We start from the raw sequence: 19249 nt of genomic DNA on the forward strand, positions 1-19249 counted from the left end.
CGTACATGTTTAAGAAATTTTGCATTCAAAAATATTTATCATAGTCTATGGCTTAGCAGTAATTTGGGATATAGAGGGTGGGGAAGATTACGTGAGTCTTACTTGAGAGCATTCTGCGTATCCTGTTTCAGCTCACTGAAGAATGCTATTTTGAACTGGTGTCTAACAAATAAAAGCTGCAAAATATAATCAGTGTACATCATTCACAAACATCCGAACCTGCTACCTACAAAGCAGACAGAGGTGATAATCTCAGATAATATAATAACATAATATAGCAGTTGACTTGAAAAATGGACTATGCAACTGTTTCCTAATGGTTCTCTCTGCCACCATGACGCAGCAGTGATCTTTCAACAGATTTAATCTATTCCAAGCCTTTCACCCGATACAGAGGAGAGGCTTTGTAACACCCCAAAACCTCTACACCAGTGTTGATTCCCAGAGAGGAAAGCTGGCAATTGCAACAGAACATTGCATGTCTGAGCAGATATTTAATAATTTGAAAAGCAAAAGCTAAAAGCCAAATCAAGGGCAAGTTTAAGTTCTGAACTTTGAAGGGAAGCACTTCTCACATATAGAAATTTTTTAAAAATTTATTAGAATTATTTATTATTATTAGGGTCTATTAGAATTTATTTATTTTTTTTTTAAATACGAGAACTTCATTTTTGCGCTGTGGCTCTTCCTGTAGCCTTTCCTCTAAGGAATATGAGGAAAACAAATAAATGAAAGAACAAAACCAATCAAAGTTTAAGTTGCAGAAAATAAAACCAGCTTTACTTTCTGTACTGAAAGAAGGCATCTCAAGTTGGAAGGGGAAAATAAAAATGTTTAAGCAACAAACAACCCTCATTTTCATGTTTTAACATGCAATATAACTTGCACAGTATTTAAAAAATACAGTAACATTACCTGATGAGTGGTTTTGTTCAAGAACTCCTTATGAGATTTAACTCTTCGTATTTCTGTGTAATAGTAAGTCTGTGCGTGCTCATAGAAAGCATTTTCCAACCTGCAACAAAGTTGCTCTTAAGTTTCATTAAGTTTCTCCCACATACAAAGAAATGCTGAAGTTTTTCAGAATAAGTTATTTTTAAACATGCTTATTTTAGGGTTGGCAAAGTAGCTTGAAGTATTACTAAACTCTTCTTTAAGTTACCACACAGCGTAAGAGTCTGCAGACAAAAAACTCTTCACGCAAAACCTTTCACTGGGGTAACACACAGTAGAACAATTAGGTTTGAAAGCTTTATATATTGATTTCTCATACAACAATCTCTAGTATTTAACATGAGAAAGTCTGAGGATAAGCTGTTCAGATTTTGCAAGGCAACAGAAAGTAGAGAGACGCCTCAGTCAAAACAAGCAAGTTTTGCAGAGGCTCTTCGGATAAGTCTGAACAGGTCAAGATCTTACTTGCTGGACTGTGGCAGGACAAGTGGGAAGGAAAAAATAGCAGTAAATAAAATTATGAGGGCACAGACCAGGTTTCATCATTCTGTCCAAACATCAACAGCTACCTGTACGTGTACGAGGCTGAGGAGCATCTAAGAAGCATATGCTGCATGATCATATTAAAATAAGTAAAATCAACTAGACAAGACCAGAATCCAGGCAATGCACACAGGAAATAAAGGATGAAGCATGTGTTCTGAGATTTGGCCAAGAAGGGATCCCTGCAGACTTTGACTGAGGCAGGTCACAACTTGTGTTCTGCTTGTCACCCAACAGAGGATGGGCAGAACAACGGCACAGACTAATGGACAGCAACTATTAATTAGGAGTTCAGTCACAAAAGGAAGACAAGATAAATTAAGTCTACCTATCATACTTATTTTAGCAGTATATTGCAGCCGTATAAGAAAAGATAAGCCAGTCCAAGGGGTAAAAAAAAAATTATTGTTTTACTACTATGAAATCTCAATTAAAAATATCGAAACAAAAAGATTAACAACAGGAATTCTGACATTATTACATGCTCAATTTTTTTTTTTAAAATGTGCATTGAAAGCTACTAATCCCTAATGATAGGGCTTTATGTTCACAAACTTGGAGACAGTTGCAAATCTCATATCAAAATGCAGCTATATGCAGTTTGCAGAGGCTTCCACTAGTTAACACATGGTAAACATTCCCTCGTTAACACTGAGCAAAATATAAAAAAACAGAAGCAATGGCTACTTTATTTTGATCAATTCTAGTAGCGGATACCATAACAGCTTCGATTTATGTTGAGAACTTCACTGTTTATATGTGAATATGAGGGTGAGAGAAGGAAGAATTAAGTCTCACAGGCCAAGACCCTTCCTCTCCCAGGGCATGTCTGGAAAAATTAAAACTAATTTTAATAAACCATGATTTGCCTTAGTTTGAGCCTTTCTTTTTGGGTCTACACAAGACTATCTTCCTTTCCCTCTGTTCTGTTTTTGAGAGGCCTTTATAATTTATTTCAAGCCGCATTCCCTGTAAATACTAAAACAGAAAGCACAAGAAACAAAAAATGACAAAGATGTAACATTTGCAACCAGAAAAATGCCACTGAGCATAACATTTGTAGGGAAAAATATTTCAAACCAGCAGGGCCAAAACCGCTGTAGAGGCAGAAAAGCCCACCTTGCCTCTATCCAACTTGAGGAAGGGAAAGTCTTGGGACAGCTAATAATGTTTCTTCAAAAGCAACATCTCTGACAGTCATTACTCAGCCTCACAGAGAAAGGGGAGCTGTGTTGAATTCATCAGGTTGCAGAATAACTTGAAGAATTCCACCAAACAGATAAAACACTCACTGCTGGTCTGCAATGAGCGTACCACATTGCAGGCATCCCAACTTATCAACTCTCTCAACATCTCCATTAGCAAACAGCGCAAACCAGTGTTTTACAGTCACTTACCTTATAATATAACCAACAAGGTGATCAGTGTGTGGAAGTACAAAGAGGGATTTTCCAGAAAGGTCACAAGCATTACATAAAGCCGCTGCCCTCTCCGATGCAATAACATCTTCCCCTGGCAAAGACAAGGAAAGTGCGAGTAAGCGGCGTGTGGTGCTGCAACGTTAAACTCTAAAAGCTTGATGAGTACAAGGTATGGAAAAATCTAATATAGATAAAACTAAGACCATATTCTTTCTTACTTCTTTCGGAGTACTACATGCTTCATCCAGAACACATTACAGAAGCTTTCTAGGAGTAGCTTAGCTAGCAACAACCTACAAAGATGACATAAGCTTTTCATCTCTCTCACAGCATTAAATATCCTGTGGCTTGAGAAATACAATAGCATCCAGAAAAGACAAACATATATAGCAGGTAGAGAAAAAATGAAGTCAAAAAATGGTTTGCCAGACACTAGGAACTAAGCAGCTATGGCTGAAGCAGCAGGTTTACAGAAACATAAAACATATCCCATTTCACAGCTCCATCTGACTCCAAAATGTTGTTGATCAAAACTGAGTCACACTAAAAGGCTTCTGCAGGTACCAAACACCCTTCCTCTAAATTCTCATTGCTTCTGTATCTTTTCTTGATCTAAAGCAAGGTTTAAAATGCAACTTGCTTACAAGAAGGCAAACCATTTTTTATACTGTGTATCAAAAGATGGACTTGGACTTCAGAGGAAGAAGTTAAGGATAAAAGTATCAAATGTTTAGGGTCAACCACTCTTTCCATCTGTACACCTTCCCACAGACACAATGCACATACTGTACGTAGATGACATTACATTATAAACTGCAGATAATGTGATAAACAATAGCTCAGTCCGCCAGGCCTCCTGAAAAATGAGATCACCGCAACTGTGCACAGAGTTTTCTAGTACCTGGAGGTAACGGTGTTTTTTTCTGAATTAGAACCACAGCAACTTTTGTGTTTCTTCCCTGCAAACTTTGCCTAAAACAAGAACAACAGCATAGTGTCAAGGTTTCACTTATTTGTGAATAATCAGGAAAAAAAAAAAAAAAAAAAAAAAGATTTCAGTCTAGATGAAAGCAGTGAAAGAATGCTATTTAAGAAATAAAACCAAACACAACAGCATGCTGCATCATCCACAGAATGCTGCGCGCTCTTCTTTGTTCAGATGGGACAAAGTGGTTGTGCAGAGTTTAGCAAGCAAAGTTTCAGGGGCTGTTTTTACTTTATTGTTTCTTTACTGTCAATTGTACTTCAAAAAGCAAAGTTCAAGTTACCCTTAATTTGTGTCTAAGAAAACAATAATATATTTATATATCCTAGAATGCAAAAAGGATTCTGCAATTCACATTTACCATTAGCTTGTAGCACATTATGAACCAAGAGAAAAAACCCTACCTGACAATTTCAACTCGAGTGGCACATTCCGACTGTTTTTCTTTCCATTGCGGCTCATCCCAGTCTAGTTCATAGAACACCACAACAAGTGCTGGAACCAAATTCAGGTGTTTGTTCATCCAACCAGTCTTCAGAATTCCTTTTGGAATATACCATTCATAGGATGTCCTCTGAAAACATTGAGGTTATTAAAGCAAGTTACAAAAGCCTCTTAGCATAGCAGGAGAAGGGGAATTGCCTCTACATTCTTGTCATTTGTGGATATGTTTGTTATCTTCCCTTTAACATTCTTCCCCTCAAGTCTTTGCTTCCTATTGAGTAAGGCACACACCTCATTCCCTGGCATCAGGGCCTGATGACCGAGATAACAGCAACAAAGAACAGCAGATGTCAGGTAGGCTGGAGAAAAAGGTCAAGTTCAGAGGCACATTTCACAAACCTTCATGAAAAATTAGGTTTATTTTAAAAGGGGGCTCTTCAGGGGCTCTCAAACAGAGCCAGGAGAACTCAGTTAGTATTCCTGATGCTTGCCAGCACCACAGAGTTATGTAGTTTTCCAATGCTTAAACCCATTGACATTGCTTTTTAACTGCCATTGCAAAACAGAAAGAAGAGCAGAGATATTCTTTCTGCTGAATTTTGCTTAAAGGCTTTATATTTTCTGCAGAATACTCCAGTTTCAAATATCTAGTTTCTCTAGAGTCAGACTTTGGGTTTCACTAAAGCTCCAATTTTACAAGCGTACCTTAATGCTGAATAAATGAACAGTTAGACTTTGGGTTTCATTAAAGCTCAAATTTTACAAGCATACCTTAAAGCTGAGTAAATGAACAGCAAGTACTTTAAAAAGCAAGTCATATTGGCTTTTTCTACTTCTGGCTTACAAGCTTAGGCACCCTGGTTTTCTATGTGTTCACAGCACTCTGTCACAACACCTTTAGCCCTGACAATTTTTCTCAGGCTTCAAGCTCCCCCCGCTTCCACTCCAATAGCAGGGGAAGAGGCAGCAGAAGTCAGGCTTAGCGTTAAGCAGTGCAAGGGCCGCTCAGTAAACCAGGCAGCTCAATGCTGAGTAAATGAACAGCAAGTACTTTAAGAAACAAGTCTATTGGCTTTCTCTATTTCTGGCTTACGAGCTAAGACACCCTGGTTTCCCATGCATTCACAGCAGTCTGTCACAGCGCCCTTAGCCCTGACAATTTTTCTCAGGCTTCAAACTCCCCTCGCTTCCCCTCCAACAGCAGGGGAAGGCGCAACAGAAGCTGGGCTGAGCATTAAAGGCTCGTATATATAAAGTTTACTAGGCATTGAGGGCTGCTCGGTAAACCAGGCAGCTCAACCCAGCCCCTTGCTACTGCCCTTCCCCTCAGGGAGCCACCGACTTCCGCAACCCCCCTTCCCCCGGGGCCTGACGGTGGCTTTTTCGTGAGGGGCCGGGGAGCAGCCGGGCCACAGGCCGCTCGCTACCTTGGTCCGGCACTTGGGGTACTCGTGGTCGCCGGGTAGCACTTTGAAGGAGATGGGGACGCGGTCGGCCCTCCGGTTGGCGCAGAAGGCGTCCCACACGGCTCGGTGCACGGCGTTGTACACCACGTCCAAGCCGGTGAGGGTGACGAACGCCATAGGCCGGCAGCACAGCTCCACCGGGAAGTCCCACTGCGTCGGGGTCATCCTGAGACCGGGCAAGGCGGCCTACGAGGCGGCGGGCGGGCCGGCAGCCCTCAGCGCAGCCCAGGCCGGCCGCTCCTCCCCGGCCGCGGCAGCTCCCCGCGGCCTAGGCCGGCCACTACTCCCTGGCCGCGGCAGCTCCCCGCGGCACCACCAGGCGCTGACAGGGCACTGGGCCCGTCCCGGGCACCACTCACCGCCGGGACTCGGCCCCGCCGCCAGTCACGGGAGGCGTCGGCGGGCAGGGCGAGGGAGGGCCGCCGCCTCAGGAAGCGAGCGTCGGACGGACAGCGGAAGCCACCAATCGGCGCCTCCGCTCCACAGCCAGGCCAATCAGAGAGGACCCACGCGGTTGCGTCACTGGCGAAGGAGCCAGTTAGATAAAGAAGAAAGAGAGGGGAGACCAGCGGAGCCGGCCAATGGGAAGACAAGGAGGAGGTGACGACGGGAAGAGGGGACCAATAGCAGCGAGAGCCTGGGTGACCCGTGCTGCCCTCAGGGGAGGTGTGTCCGGCGGGACAGCGGCGGGGCCGCCCCGCCTCGCCCCGGCCACCCTGAGGGGAAGGGCGGGATCTCCGCGCGCCATGGCGGCCAACGAGGACCAGGAGGTGAGCGGGAGGGGAGGCCGTGAGGGGGAGCCGGCTCGGGAGGCTGGGGAGGCGGTGCCGGTGGGGAGGCCGTGACGGGGAGACGGCCCGGGAGGCCGGGGAGGCGGTCCCGGCAGGGAGAGGGGACTCGGAGGAGAGTGGGCCCGGGTGGCGGGGAGCGGGAGGGAAGGAGAAGGTGGGGAGAAGCGGGGCGGGCCGTGCCGGGGCCGGGGGGAGGGCGGGAAACAGGGGGTGCCCTTCACAGCTTCGCGGTTGGGTGTGATCTTGGTGTTGGTGTCGGTAACCCCCTTCTCTGCTCCCTGCCGCAGATGGAGCTGGAGGCGCTGCGCTCTATCTACGAGGGAGACCTGTGCTTCAGGGAGCTTAGCCCCGTTTCCTTCCAGTACAGGGTAAGGCAAGGTGAAGGTCTGCGGGTCGCTGCTGTGCAGGCTTCCCCTCGAAGTTCCTCTGCTGCCTTGTAGTTGGCATACCAGGGTTTTTATGAAACAAACGGGTATTTGATGGGTAGTAAAGGTGGTGTGGCTTAACCCCATCTGGCAGCTAGGACCATGCAGCCGCTCGCTCACTCGCCCCACATTGGGATAAGAGAGAGAATGAGAAGAGTAAAAGTGAGAAAAAAACCTCATGGGTTGATATAAAAACAGTTTAATAGGTAGAACAAAAGCTGCACATGCAAGCAAAGCAAAACGAGAAATTCATTCCCTGCTCCCTATGGGCAGGCAGGTGTTCAGCCATATTCAGGAAAGCCGGGCTTCATCACCCCTAAGTTACCTGGGAAGACAAATGCCATCATGCCAGACGTTGCCCTGCTTCTTTCTTCTTCCCCCAGCTTTATACACTGAGCATGACGTCCCATGACATGGAATATCCTTGTGGTCAGTTGGGGTCAGCTGTCCCAGCTGTGTCCCCTCCTGACTTCTTGTGCCCCCCCCCCCCAGCCTGCTCCGGGTGGGGTGGGGTGAGGAGCCAGAAAAGGCCTTGAGAGCTTGGCAACAATTATAAACACCAGTGCCCTATCATACTATTCCCATCCCAAATCCAAAACACAGCACCACACCAGCTGCTAGGAGGAAAGTCAGCTCTGTCCCAACTGAAACCATGCCAAAAGGCTAGATCCATAGGCCATTGTTGTAGGATCTTTGGTACGATGATGCTTGATAGCACAAAGCATAATATTTATTATTGCTTAGCCAGGCATCCTACTTAACACATCTGTGTACTGCATAACTGGAACTGTCAAACTGGCTGAAGGAGCCAGCACAGTAATACTTAAACTAACTGGTCAGAAATGTCACTTATAGACACTTTTATATGTAAAACTCTGAGCCTCCCTTATTGCTCAGTTACAGGGTTCTAGTTTCTTGTCCAGAGGCAATTGACATGTAGTAGTAGTAGTAGTAGTAGTTTGAACATGTGCGCCGATACAATCGTCTGCTCAGCAGAGACATACAGGGAGTGCTGAGCTTGAGATATGTGATTAGATTCTGGCATGAAATTCTTGCTTGCTTTCTCAGATTTAAAGACCTGGAAGTTGAAAACTTAGGCACCCATGAGACAGAAGGGAGACTTCTGACAATGCCATGTCCCTGTCGTGAGGAGGAGGCATCTAAAATAACCTTGTGACTTCTCAAGTAACTTCAGAATAGCATCAGTAATTGTAATGAGATAAGTCGATTTAATAAATAGCACTTGAATCCCATCCATGTAAGTGCAGCCTTCCTTCACTGATAGGACCATTATTAGTAAATTTAAATTCCTGAAAAGAGCAAATGTGACATGCATACAAGTCTACAGTGTATCATTCCACATTTTACTAGCTTTGGTTGGTGCTAATTTTTATTAGACAAAACATAATTGTCAGGAGTTAGAACTCAATTTAAATATTGTAAAACTTAGTGTCAGGCAAAAGTAATCATGCATCTTTCCCGTGAAGAAGAATTTGTATCACAAGAAGGCATAGTGCAAGTAAGTGCATGAGAAGGTCGAAAGAATTAGTATGCCGTTTTTCTGAGCCTCATTTGTCTTGCACATGTCTTACATACAAAACACCTGTTTTGTTATCAGGTAAGGCTACCTGATTTGTAGGTTGCAGTGGCAAGGAGGAGCGTGGTCGCGCAGCTGTCTGTACGGATTTGCTCAGTGCATGGACAGTGATTTCCTGAGAGAAGAACTCTGTAAACCCTGCCACCAGTTCTCTTGGCAGCCATGGGAACTGGACTGCAACACTGTAGATGATGTCTTGATAAATGTTGCAGATTCCTGATTTATTTGTTTGTTATCTATTTCACCTCTAAAACAGGTGCTTCTGAATGTCAGTTAGTCATGAATGTTAGTTACAGACACTGTAACTAAAAAAGCACCAACTTTTTTTCCTTTTCTTTCTTTCTTCATTTTTAATTTCAAAGTACAATAGCCTTACCTTGATTAGAGCTTTTTTTCTGGCTGTGTTTCATTCCGCATAATTTGATGATGTTGCATTTTGACTATTCTAAAATGAGGGAAATAAGGGACAATTTTCGTGTGGTTTTAGAATACAGATTCAACCAACTTTGCACTAGTCTTCCAAATCCCTTGTGTGAAACAGTTGTTTCTGTTTGTATAGCATGCCTTTAGTAGTAGCTGTACTAGTTTTAAATTTTTTTTAAAAGGTGTTTTTTATTTAACATACTTGTAAGGATTGTATATGTAATTTGGGTTCACTAAATTGGTTGGATGTGCATGATTATTTATATTAAAGTGTGTCTTTTTTATGTTAGGTTTTTTTATCCAGTCTCATTCTGCTGACTTCTTAAATCATTTACTACTCATTGTTTCTTATATTGAAATAAAATATCTGTAGAGATGAGATGTAAATAAAATATCTGTAGAGATTAAATTCTTATCTATTATTTTTGCTATCTTAGGTCACTAGTTTATCATTGTCTTTATTTCAACCTGGGTTGTGGTTTGTTTTCATATTGGTCTGAGCTTGGATGCTTGGGGGGAAAAAAGAAGGCTTCATCTTTTCTGGTTTTGCATATGGTTGTATAATATTTGTCTTGCAGATGTTACAAAGTAGCTTTTAAAACAAAGCAATTAAAAAAACCAAACCAAAAAAAAAAAAACATAAAGAGAGCTTTGAATGTTTCTGCTGCTTTTCCTAGGATAAAAACTGCAGGATAGAGGTTAATGTTGATGTCATAAATTTAATGAATTTTATAGATAACAGCTTTGTTTTCTAACTGAGAACTTTATGAAAATAGTTGTTATCTTAAGGAATTTAAATAGTCTTAAAGACGTGAAAGACTTGCATATTGGCATTGTAATGCTTAATAAGTGACTGGAAACTGTTGATTTATAAAGTTTTTCTTTTCCCTTCAGATAGGTGAAAATGGCGATCCCAAAGCCTTTCTAATAGAGGTTTCTTGGCCGGAAACATATCCACAAACAGCACCAGTCATATCGATGGATGCTTTCTTCAACAACACAATGTAAGTATTGATGACGGCTTCACTCCCTAGCATTGTTGACAAGCTTTTCTTCATCTGTCTAGATTATAGTTGAGTTTTATGGTTTCTTTTAGATCTGCAGCTATTAAACGAAGTATACTGGATAAGTTAATGGTAGAAGTTGAAGCAAATCTTGGAACTGCTATGACATACACGCTTTTTGAATATGCCAAAGATAATAAAGAGTTGTTCATGGAAAATCAGCCTGTTAACACTGTGGTAAGTAGATAAATTCAGATTTTAATCTCTTGCTTTTAAAACTGTGAAATATGGTTATTACAGCTCTAAATACTTCATAGCTCTGTCTTTAAGTTGTTAATCAGTGTATTGGATATAAACATGTTAGTGGCAAACAGTGACACACAGAGTATGGTGTCAGAATTGTTATATTTAATTGTTATTTTGCTGTTATACCGAAATGTTTGTGGGCTGCAGTTCTGTCCCACAGAGTAATATAAAAACGGAGACTTGGAGCAGAAAGAGAGCTGAAACAGATTAAAAGCGTCTGCTTGGGGGCAAATTACTGCAACCTTCCTGGGATGCAGTGGATTGCATAAGTGCACCTCCAGGGTCTTGAATGAGTCAGGCTAGGTCTATTTGTGGCTTCTGTGTTGTGTAAGGACATTATTGGCCGTTGTGGTGCTGCGGATTTGCTTTGAGAAAGGAGGAATGGTGTCCATGTTTGGGAAGCTTGAATCCCTTCAGACTAAATTGCACTCCATGACTGAATTTAAAAAGTGTTAGAGGAGCCCATTGCAATTCTGAAAGGGAGTAATTCCAGTCGCCAACACATGTTTTTTAAAACTACAGTCATGATTATATGTTGATTAAAAGCTGCAGACTTCTGACAGCATTGCTTCTTTCTGACAGTCAAGATATGTCAGTATTTCAGGCTCAGTAATCACACACAGAGGTATCTGTGGAGCTAATATTCAAAATATTAACAACCATTTTTATCCTTCTCAGACTTCAGTAAGCAATAGTATTGCGATTGGAACTCCTGATGTACCAACAAGTAAGAAAAAAGATAAAAAGGAGCAGTTATCCAAAACCCAGAAACGAAAACTAGCCGATAAAACAGGTTTGTTCACGATAATATTGTTTTGTTTGAGCAGTATGAAAATCCAAATTTTATAGCAGTGACATCTTGCTAGCATCGGAATCAGTAGTCATAAGATTAACTACTGTAAGTCTGTGGTCTCTGTTTTCCTTCTTTTTTATGAATTATTCTTGCCTGAGATGTTAGTTCTGGTCAAAACAACTTTCTATAGAGTAGGGATTTCAAGATGTCGTTGGTTTTGTTTTATTTTTTTATTTCAATTTGTGACAAAAGTGAAATCTTCAAAAATGCTTGCGGGAGGAGAGCATTTGTGACTTCTAAAAATTCACTTTCAACAAAAGACATGCTTTGTTGATGGGCCCTTGTAAATCATTCACATTATTAAAAATGTAATTTCTACATCAAACTATTTGTTTTGGAACCCAAAATAAAACATTTAATTTAGTTTGTATCCTCAAAAAGGAGGTGCTTCTGCAGATGCTTTATGTTTTCAATCAAGTGGTAGGTTTTTTGATTGAAAAGTGTTCAATATTTCAACTAATCCTGCTGATGACTTCTGTGTGTTCAACCTCAATTTTTAATAATGATCTGGATAATACTATCCTATTGCAGCAATAAGTTGTACCCTGTGATAGCAATTTCTGCATATAACTTACCTAATCTAATATATAATTGGCAGATTAAATGTTGACCATATAAAGGACAAGCTGTGTAAAATTTTGTTCTTTGACAGAATGCATCATTTCTGGTCAGCCCAGGTCGTGTTGGAGTTGCCTTCTAAATTAAATGTCAGATGGACTGAAGTGTTTTTATTTAAACAGAATTACTCTGAAGATGTATTTAAGACATTAATATCTATTTTTGTCCTCATGACTTTGTAGTGGAGAAATAAAGGGTTTGGGATCTTTAGAATTTTGTGTGTTGATTTTAAAGAAAGATAACGACTCCCCTTGGCTTGTGTGTTGAAAATAAAACCTTCTTATTCTGCAGATAACAAAGGGGAGCTTCCGCGAGGATGGAACTGGGTGGATGTAATTAAGGTAACATAACTGTATTATATGTGCTATTATGAAAATACTACGTATATATATTAAAAATAATTTGTACTTCTATCTGAAGAAAACTAATTCAATTTTTTTTCTTGCTTTTCTTCCTAACTTTGTTTGGATTTTACTGTGGTGTCTTATTCATTTCTATGTGCGTCCAGCATGTAAGTATTTTCAAGTTATCTTTTTTAACATTAAAAAGATTTGCAAGAAATAGCAAGAACAGTTGCTCATTTTGGATTCTAATTTACATATTTCTCAAGGGCTCTAAAATGCTTAGTCCTTCTGAATATTAGAGTCAGAAGGGCTTTGAGTCCTCTTAGAGCTTTGTTGCGTTAGTATTTCTTTTTTATTTATTGAGCAATTAAATTTTAATTTTATGCTGAGAGAGCTTTGCTAGCTTTGCTGCAAATATTCTGTCTTCATATGGCAACAAGATGTAAAATCGAGTTAGTGGTGCTGCCAGGTTCTGGAGGGCAATGGATAAGTCAGCAGAAAAAGGGAGCCGTTCCAAGTGGGAGCACCTTGCTGTCTCCTACAAGCCTGAGCATTCACTGCCACAGCTCCTCCAGTGAATAATTCTTTTCTACTTGCTGCCTCAGCATTGATTTCTTCCACCCTTTTGTCTTTGCTGATTCAGTGGAAATCAGTATAGCTGCCTGACAATTTTGAAAGCAAATGATTTTATTTCGTGCAACTATAAGTAGTTCTCGGTGTAAGACCTAACACCAGTTCCAGTTGTTAAATATGAGGAAGTAAATGATGATGGTGGTTTGAGGCAGATGCTTCTGAGTTAAAAGTGGCTATTTGTAGTGGATGTCTTGGATTCCAGATAGATTTCACAATAGATGCACTACATTTAGTAATTATAAACTTAGCTTTTAAAAAGAGAGAAAGAGTAAGCTAGTGATTGTTTTTGTATTGTGTAAATCTCTATATGGGAATTCTCTCAGAGGTGCGTGGAGGTACTTTTTTCATTACTTCATCTTTTTTATCGTGGTGGTGGAGTCTTCAAATTAAATAGAAACAGTACCCTGACGTTTTTCTTGGGTTTTGTGTTGGGTTTTTTTTGTTTGTTTGTTTTGTTTTGAATCAACTTTCACATTCAGGAAATAAGCTTATTTAGCGTTTAAGCTTAAGAAATAATTTTTGATGCTTTTCAGTCTCTTCAGTAGCACAATCAGTCTGTATTATTAATTAAATATACATGTGTTCTGTGTAAGATGGAGATAATGTTGTTCTTGTTTCCTAATAAATGGAATGTCAGTCTAAACTTTGAATACTTTCTTTTTGTGTCTCTTTTATAGTTAAGCAAAACTGGTTCTAAAGATGATGAATAAAGGACTTTGGTACAAGGAAACTCCACCTTTTAATACAGTGCAATTTTGGGTCACCATCTTTCTTTTAATAACTTTCGTATTTGTTGAAGTAAACATTTTATATAGCTCAATTTCCTAACTCGCAAACCTAGTCACAGAAGTTTATCTAGAGACTATGTGGTCATCTTTGGAAAAACAAACAAACAAACTTGCCTTAAAGGAAGGTTAGAATGTGACAAAGGATATAGAGAGCCAATGTGGTGCAGTGGATAGTGCTATATGCAGTGTTTATTAATTTATATTTTACTCTGTAGTAAAATCCTGTTATAGTGAACCCGATGATACTGTAAAACATTTCCTGATGTTCTTAGTCCAATTGAAGAAAAAAAGCACTATAACAGTGATTGGTCACTTGACAGCATAATTCATCAAAATAAATTATTCCATGGAAACAAGACCTTTGTCATTTGTTTATCTAATGTGAATGTAGAAGGAGAACATAAAAATTGTTACATTGCGATACAGACTAGACTCTGTGGTCCCGTTTTCACTAGTTACTGGCTGAAATAGTAAATGCCAGCAAAAGCAAGGCCAAACACTCTAGTCTGCTCAAAATTGAGTGGTTACAGCAGGAGTGCGTCTTCCTTATTCTCTGCAGTATCCATCTGTTAGGCTTTCTCCAGTCTGCATCTTTACAGAAGGTCGAATGCCTGTGGGCAGAGAAAAGTGCTTTCTTGCATGTGTCTCGGTGAGTGCTGAGATTCTATAGCTCTTTCATTGGAGAAGTGGGCATTCCTTGGAGGGGTTTGCTGACTGAGTGGTGGAACAGTGGGAAGAAGTCGGCATACTGCCAAAGGTGTTGAGAGAACTTTTTTTTTTTTCCCCCTAATTTGCTCTCTTGTATCAGAAAGAGAAGTCATCTCTACTATATGAACAGTTACTGAATACAAGATGCCTTAATGTCCATTATAATTTTTGTTTGTTTTGAGATGAACTTTAATAAATGCCTATTTATCTGCTGTGGTATGTCTTTATTTTTATTTTTTTTTAAGTTGTGTGTTGCCTACTGCACTTCTAAGTGCAAAGAATTTGCAAAGGATTTTCTATTACAAAGAAAGCATTCTTAAAAATGGGTGGAAGAATTATATCTTCCCTCTTTCGGTGTACTTTTACGTGTTCTTCGGGGTAGCTGTGTCTATCATTAATATGAGGGTCAGTCAAGCTGCTGAGAGTCATAGGAGAATATCCATTATGTTCATTACGTGCAGCAAGTCCAGCATCTCTTTGAAAGAGTGCACGCACTGGGTGCGGTGTTTGGCAAGAGGGACGTTGGATGGTATCTCAGTGGTGCTGAGATAAGAACTTCTGTAGCCAGTACAGGATAGTTTATGTGGCTGTCATGTAAGGACTTCAGTTGGTGGAGTGGAAGGGTTTATGCTACTACCTATGTCAAGAGAGCTTGTATACAGCATGTTAGTACAGTTCTTAAATTCTCTAAATATATTGCAAAATTACTGCTCGTCTTCCTATATGAAGGAAAAAAGGTTACACAAAATGCGACTGCAAGTGAAAGAAAAAAATATTTGAATTTGTTCTGTGCTTTTCACTCTTCTGAAGAGACTGAGGAGATCTGAAAGAAACGCGGTCTGTACTGCTGTCATCCAACAAGAAGCTGCAGTTTTTACTGAAACACTCGAGTTACAATCGGTAAATATATGTGCTTCTTCAATAAGGAAAATACTATTAATTCTTACAGAATTCTTTATTTCCAAAAGTCAGGATTTCTTTTTGAACTCAGCTTGTGTTTACTAAAAGCTAGTAAAATACACAAGGTAGGACTTCTTCCAAACGATACAGTCTTGCCTTTGACGTAAACTGGAGGCTCCTGGCTGCAAGAGTGTCTGGCGGGGAGTGACACTGCGGGGAGAGGTTGCTCTGGTGGTACATGGTGAGCCTGTAGCAGGGAAGGGCATTTGTTTAGCTTCAGGCTCTGCCAGCATCAGGATGGGCAGGGCTTTTTCTATTCACAAGCTCTCCAAGGGGAGTTCGACTTGTCTTTGCTAGTACCCCTGGTGTATAAATCAAGTTGCCATGACAATTTATCTGAATAGATTAGTTAGGGAGGGGAAAGGACAAATAAGAACTTGCTTTTGTAGTGTTGCTGTGTGTAACAGCTAACTTGTTAACCTTGTGAAATGCCTAATTTTTCAGCTCCTAATCTGCCTATAAATCACACACTGTTATGAAGATATCTGAGGAATCTCCTCTGGTTCTGTTAGCAAACGTGTTTGTTTGGAAGTCTACTTTCAAGGGAAATATTCTGCATTGGGAACTTTTGTATTGGTTCTTTGCTTTGAAAGGTAATTGGTGTTGTTAAACGATTTTCTCATATGAAATAATGTCTGGAACACGGTCATTTCAAGAATCTAGGTACTTACGGGGAGGCCTTGGCTCTGACAACTGCAGGGAAGGAAAATGTAATGATTCTTATCAAGAAGGGCACAACTGTAAACAGATCATGACTGCTGAGGGAATTCTAAACACTTGAAAAATACACCACCATCAACCCTTTTTTTAAGTAAAAAAAACATTGGCAGTGGAAAAATGGTGGTTTATGCTTTATTTCGGTAGGGCGAGAACCTCTGGATTGTAGGGCTACACTATTTATTTCTATTCTATTTATTCATCTATTTATTTCTATTCATGGGTTTTGCAGTGGAGCTTTGGTTAGCCTGAGAAGACAAGTGTCAATACCAGTAACAGTAAAGTAAAAGTAGCAAATGTCTAAAATACAGGATCATTAAAAAGGGATTTGTCAGTTTACAAAATTTCCCATACTGCTTGGATACTGATTGCCTTACTGAAGCACTAGTTGAAAGGGCTTTTTAAAAAAAATACTTTTTATCTATAGTGTTGTTGCAGCAACCACTCATCTAATCAAGCATAGCTTACATTTTTCCCGTTTTCAAATTTGTCTCAGAGAATCTTTCCTTGGGACAAATTCGGTGCAGAAAATTGAGGTGGCGATGCCAACGCTTAAATGAAGTTTAGTTTTTTGAACTGAAATTTAACATAAAACATTTTTTTTTCTCTGTCAGTCCTTACGTTGCCCTGGAGCCCATCACTAGGCAGTGCGCTTTCCAGCCTCAGCTCACAGGAGCTATCAGCATAGGACATGTGCAGCTTTTGCTATAAAGTGATTTGGTACGTCTGAAACACAGTGACCTCTTCTCAAAAACTTGTCCAGCTCTTTCTCTTGTTGGTGCAGGTATTTGAAGAATACAGGAAAAAAAAAATATGGCAGGAGCACAAGAACTGTCACTATCGCATTGGTATTTTATACTTTATTTTGGATGAAACTTCAGACAAGTCTTTAGTTATATTTGCATGATGTTAACTCCAAGGTCATTCAGTGCTGTTAGTACCAAGACCGAAGATGTTCAGTTGCAGTGTCATCTATCGAAGCCCAGGGGATAATGCAGCCTGTCTTTAAGTATGTTGGGCGTAGGGGTGACAGCTGTGCACTGAAATCAAGGCTGCTCATCTCTGCAGTACCACTGCAGCTGGTTTTATACAATCATAGAATCATTTTGGTTGGAAGAGACCTTTAAGATCATCGAGTCCAACCGTTAACCTAGCACTGCCAAGTCCACCACTAACCCATGTCCCTCAGCACCGCATCTACTCGTCTTTTAAACACCTCCAGGGATGGTGACTCCACCACTGCCCTGGGCAGCCTGTTCTGATGCTTGGCAACCCTTTCGGTGAAGAAATTTTTCCTAATATCGAATCTAAACCTCCCCTGGTTGTACGTGGGGTGGATAGATCAAGTGTGCCCAACCGATGAGTGATTAGATTTTGGTGAGAAAAAGAGCAGTAGGAGAAAAGCCAGCATTTCTTCATACAGGACCTTTGGCAGAAGTGCAAACGTAGGGAGGCTGTACTCCTTTCATCTGAGGCAATACAAGCGGGTTTGCGTTACACTGTGAACTTCATGCTGTGAAATCATTGAACTGGTCTTAACCAGAGATAGTTCCCCTTTGGAAATTGTTTCCTTCAACTATGTTTTGTGGCTTATAGTACGGCACCCTGAGCACTTGTAGTTAGCAGCAGAATGAAGGGGGGAGGAAATGTTCATTCAACAGAGAAAATACCAGAAGTGTGAGAATTCTGGGTGGATTGGAGGAGGCGGTGGAGCGGAAAAAACATCCTCATATGCAAAACTAGAAAATCATAGGGGATAAACCTTCATTGCTGCAGGACAGCACAAAAAAACGAAAGCTGAGCTTACAGCTGCAGAGCTATAAATTCTGGCATGAGGTTGGCTTATGGTAAAAGACAAGAGGATTGTAGGTTTTCTTCCTGTCTCTGTCACCTCTTGTTTCACCAACATGGATTTGGCTTCATCGTTCATCAACAGAATGGGGCTGCTCCAGTGTTGTGAGAAGAATTTCTTTTTATCTGACTGTTGTGCTTCCTGTTACTATTTCTGAACCCATGGAAGCAACTTCTGAAAGGCTGGTATACTCTCAGAAATAAATTAAGACAAAACATCTTGACTAGGCACTGGAAAATCACGTCAGAATATTTGATGTGGGTGAAAGAAAGAATTAACCGTTTCTCTTCTCTCTCCTTCATTCAGAGCAAAGGGAGGAGTGACTCCAAATGGCTGAATTACACAAGACATATGAGAATTTATATCCAGACGCTGGTGTCCTGTGTCAGACCGAAAGTTTGTCCATCTAGTTTAAAGTTTTACATAGCTATCCCTTGCTACGGTGTCTGAGCTTTCATGCTTGGGGTCCCTACAGTAGTATGTGTTTTAAGTATTCTTGTTTGCAGAAACTTGAAGACTCTTACTGTGATCACCTGCTGCGAGTTGCTTGTGTTGTGAGATGGGGTAAGGTCGCAGCAATGAGGGAGAAAGCCAATCTATAACCGCATGGTCTGAGTGGAGAGGAGTGGGGTGGTGTGGCTGTCTCTGAGGGCATAATTTCTTCTGCAGTATCTTTATTACAGGTAACGATCAGTGGAAAGGAAAAGTCAGACTAGGATGAGTTTGGAAGATACCATTCCAGAAAATATAATCTTTTCCTTCTCAAACAATTACAGTGTCACTGAGAGGTGATAAACATAAATATAGTCTCATGTGGAGTCACTCTTTAGAGCAGGATCTTCCTTTAAATCAAGTAAGTGTCTCTATCAGTAATGCACTTCATGATTTCCTGCAGGAAAAACAAACATAAAAAAAGCTTTACTATCTAAAGAGCTGCTGTCTCCACTGTAGGGAACCATTTGATCTCTACTTATAGGGAAAACTCTGGTTCAATTGACCTTGAAGAGACAAATTATATAATAGTACAGGGAAAATGTAGAAGCCCATTGATAAAAAGTGCATAGCCTCTATAGATGGGTAATAAATTCGCACAGCATTATTCAGTTCTATATTTTTCTCTGAAGATCAGCACTAAAATATTACCAGGTTTTAGTTAACTGGCATACAGCATGATTATGATTTTTTTTTTCTCCTCATGCCATATGTCTTTAGATGATAAAAGTACAGGATGTAGTATAGAAATTTATTTCCTAGATTAAAATAGTGCTAAAGTTACAAATCCACTCAAAGCAAAGAAATCAGTCTTACTCAGAAGTAAGGATGTGCCAAAATTAAAGCTGCCTACGTGATGTTTATATGAAAAAGTGCATAGGAAGATTTTCATTCTTTGACTACATGTTTTTTGGGTTCTGTTTTG

At 40.5% G+C, this 19249-nt stretch overlaps 2 protein-coding genes across 3 annotated transcripts in view; one reads left to right on the forward strand and one right to left on the reverse strand.

Moving 5' to 3' along the window:
* The window catches only part of TRAPPC11 (trafficking protein particle complex subunit 11), a 25356-nt gene extending 19107 nt beyond the window's left edge, over nt 1-6249 (reverse strand). The window contains exons 1-6 of the mRNA XM_063337227.1: nt 5775-6249; nt 4308-4477; nt 3820-3890; nt 2895-3009; nt 916-1015; nt 102-176 (exon numbers count right to left, since the gene is read on the reverse strand). Coding sequence (XP_063193297.1) covers nt 102-176; nt 916-1015; nt 2895-3009; nt 3820-3890; nt 4308-4477; nt 5775-5978 — 735 coding nt within the window. The 5' untranslated portion in view covers nt 5979-6249. The remainder of the gene's footprint in view (nt 1-101; nt 177-915; nt 1016-2894; nt 3010-3819; nt 3891-4307; nt 4478-5774) is intronic.
* A 181-nt stretch (nt 6250-6430) lies between these two features.
* On the forward strand, nt 6431-18669 carry RWDD4 (RWD domain containing 4). Of its 2 annotated transcripts, none has more exons than XM_063336803.1 (7): nt 6431-6583; nt 6892-6972; nt 9944-10053; nt 10146-10290; nt 11038-11152; nt 12122-12171; nt 18139-18669. In XM_063336803.1, exons 1-7 carry the CDS (start codon nt 6560-6562, stop codon nt 18280-18282), a joined length of 669 nt encoding a protein of 222 aa, XP_063192873.1. In that variant the 5' UTR covers nt 6431-6559; the 3' UTR covers nt 18283-18669. The 2 variants fall into 2 exon arrangements, with proteins under 2 accessions (XP_063192873.1, XP_063192872.1); XM_063336802.1 differs by lacking the exon at nt 18139-18669 and adding an exon at nt 12339-14539.
* The last annotated feature ends 580 nt before the right edge of the window (nt 18670-19249 follow it).

This window comes from Chroicocephalus ridibundus, chromosome 5, assembly GCF_963924245.1.
Source record: "Chroicocephalus ridibundus chromosome 5, bChrRid1.1, whole genome shotgun sequence".
Classification (NCBI taxonomy): domain Eukaryota; kingdom Metazoa; phylum Chordata; class Aves; order Charadriiformes; family Laridae; genus Chroicocephalus; species Chroicocephalus ridibundus.

What these genes read in the sequence shown, in the direction of transcription:
- RWDD4 (XM_063336803.1), top strand. Translation starts at nt 6,560, where the DNA reads ATGGCGGCCAACGAGGACCAGGAG. An exon ending in CCGTTTCCTTCCAGTACAGG is followed by an intron (nt 6,973 to 9,943) that starts GTAAGGCAAGGT and finishes TTTTCCCTTCAG; the next exon opens with ATAGGTGAAAATGGCGATCC. An exon ending in ACTGGGTGGATGTAATTAAG is followed by an intron (nt 12,172 to 18,138) that starts GTAACATAACTG and finishes TCCTTCATTCAG; the next exon opens with AGCAAAGGGAGGAGTGACTC.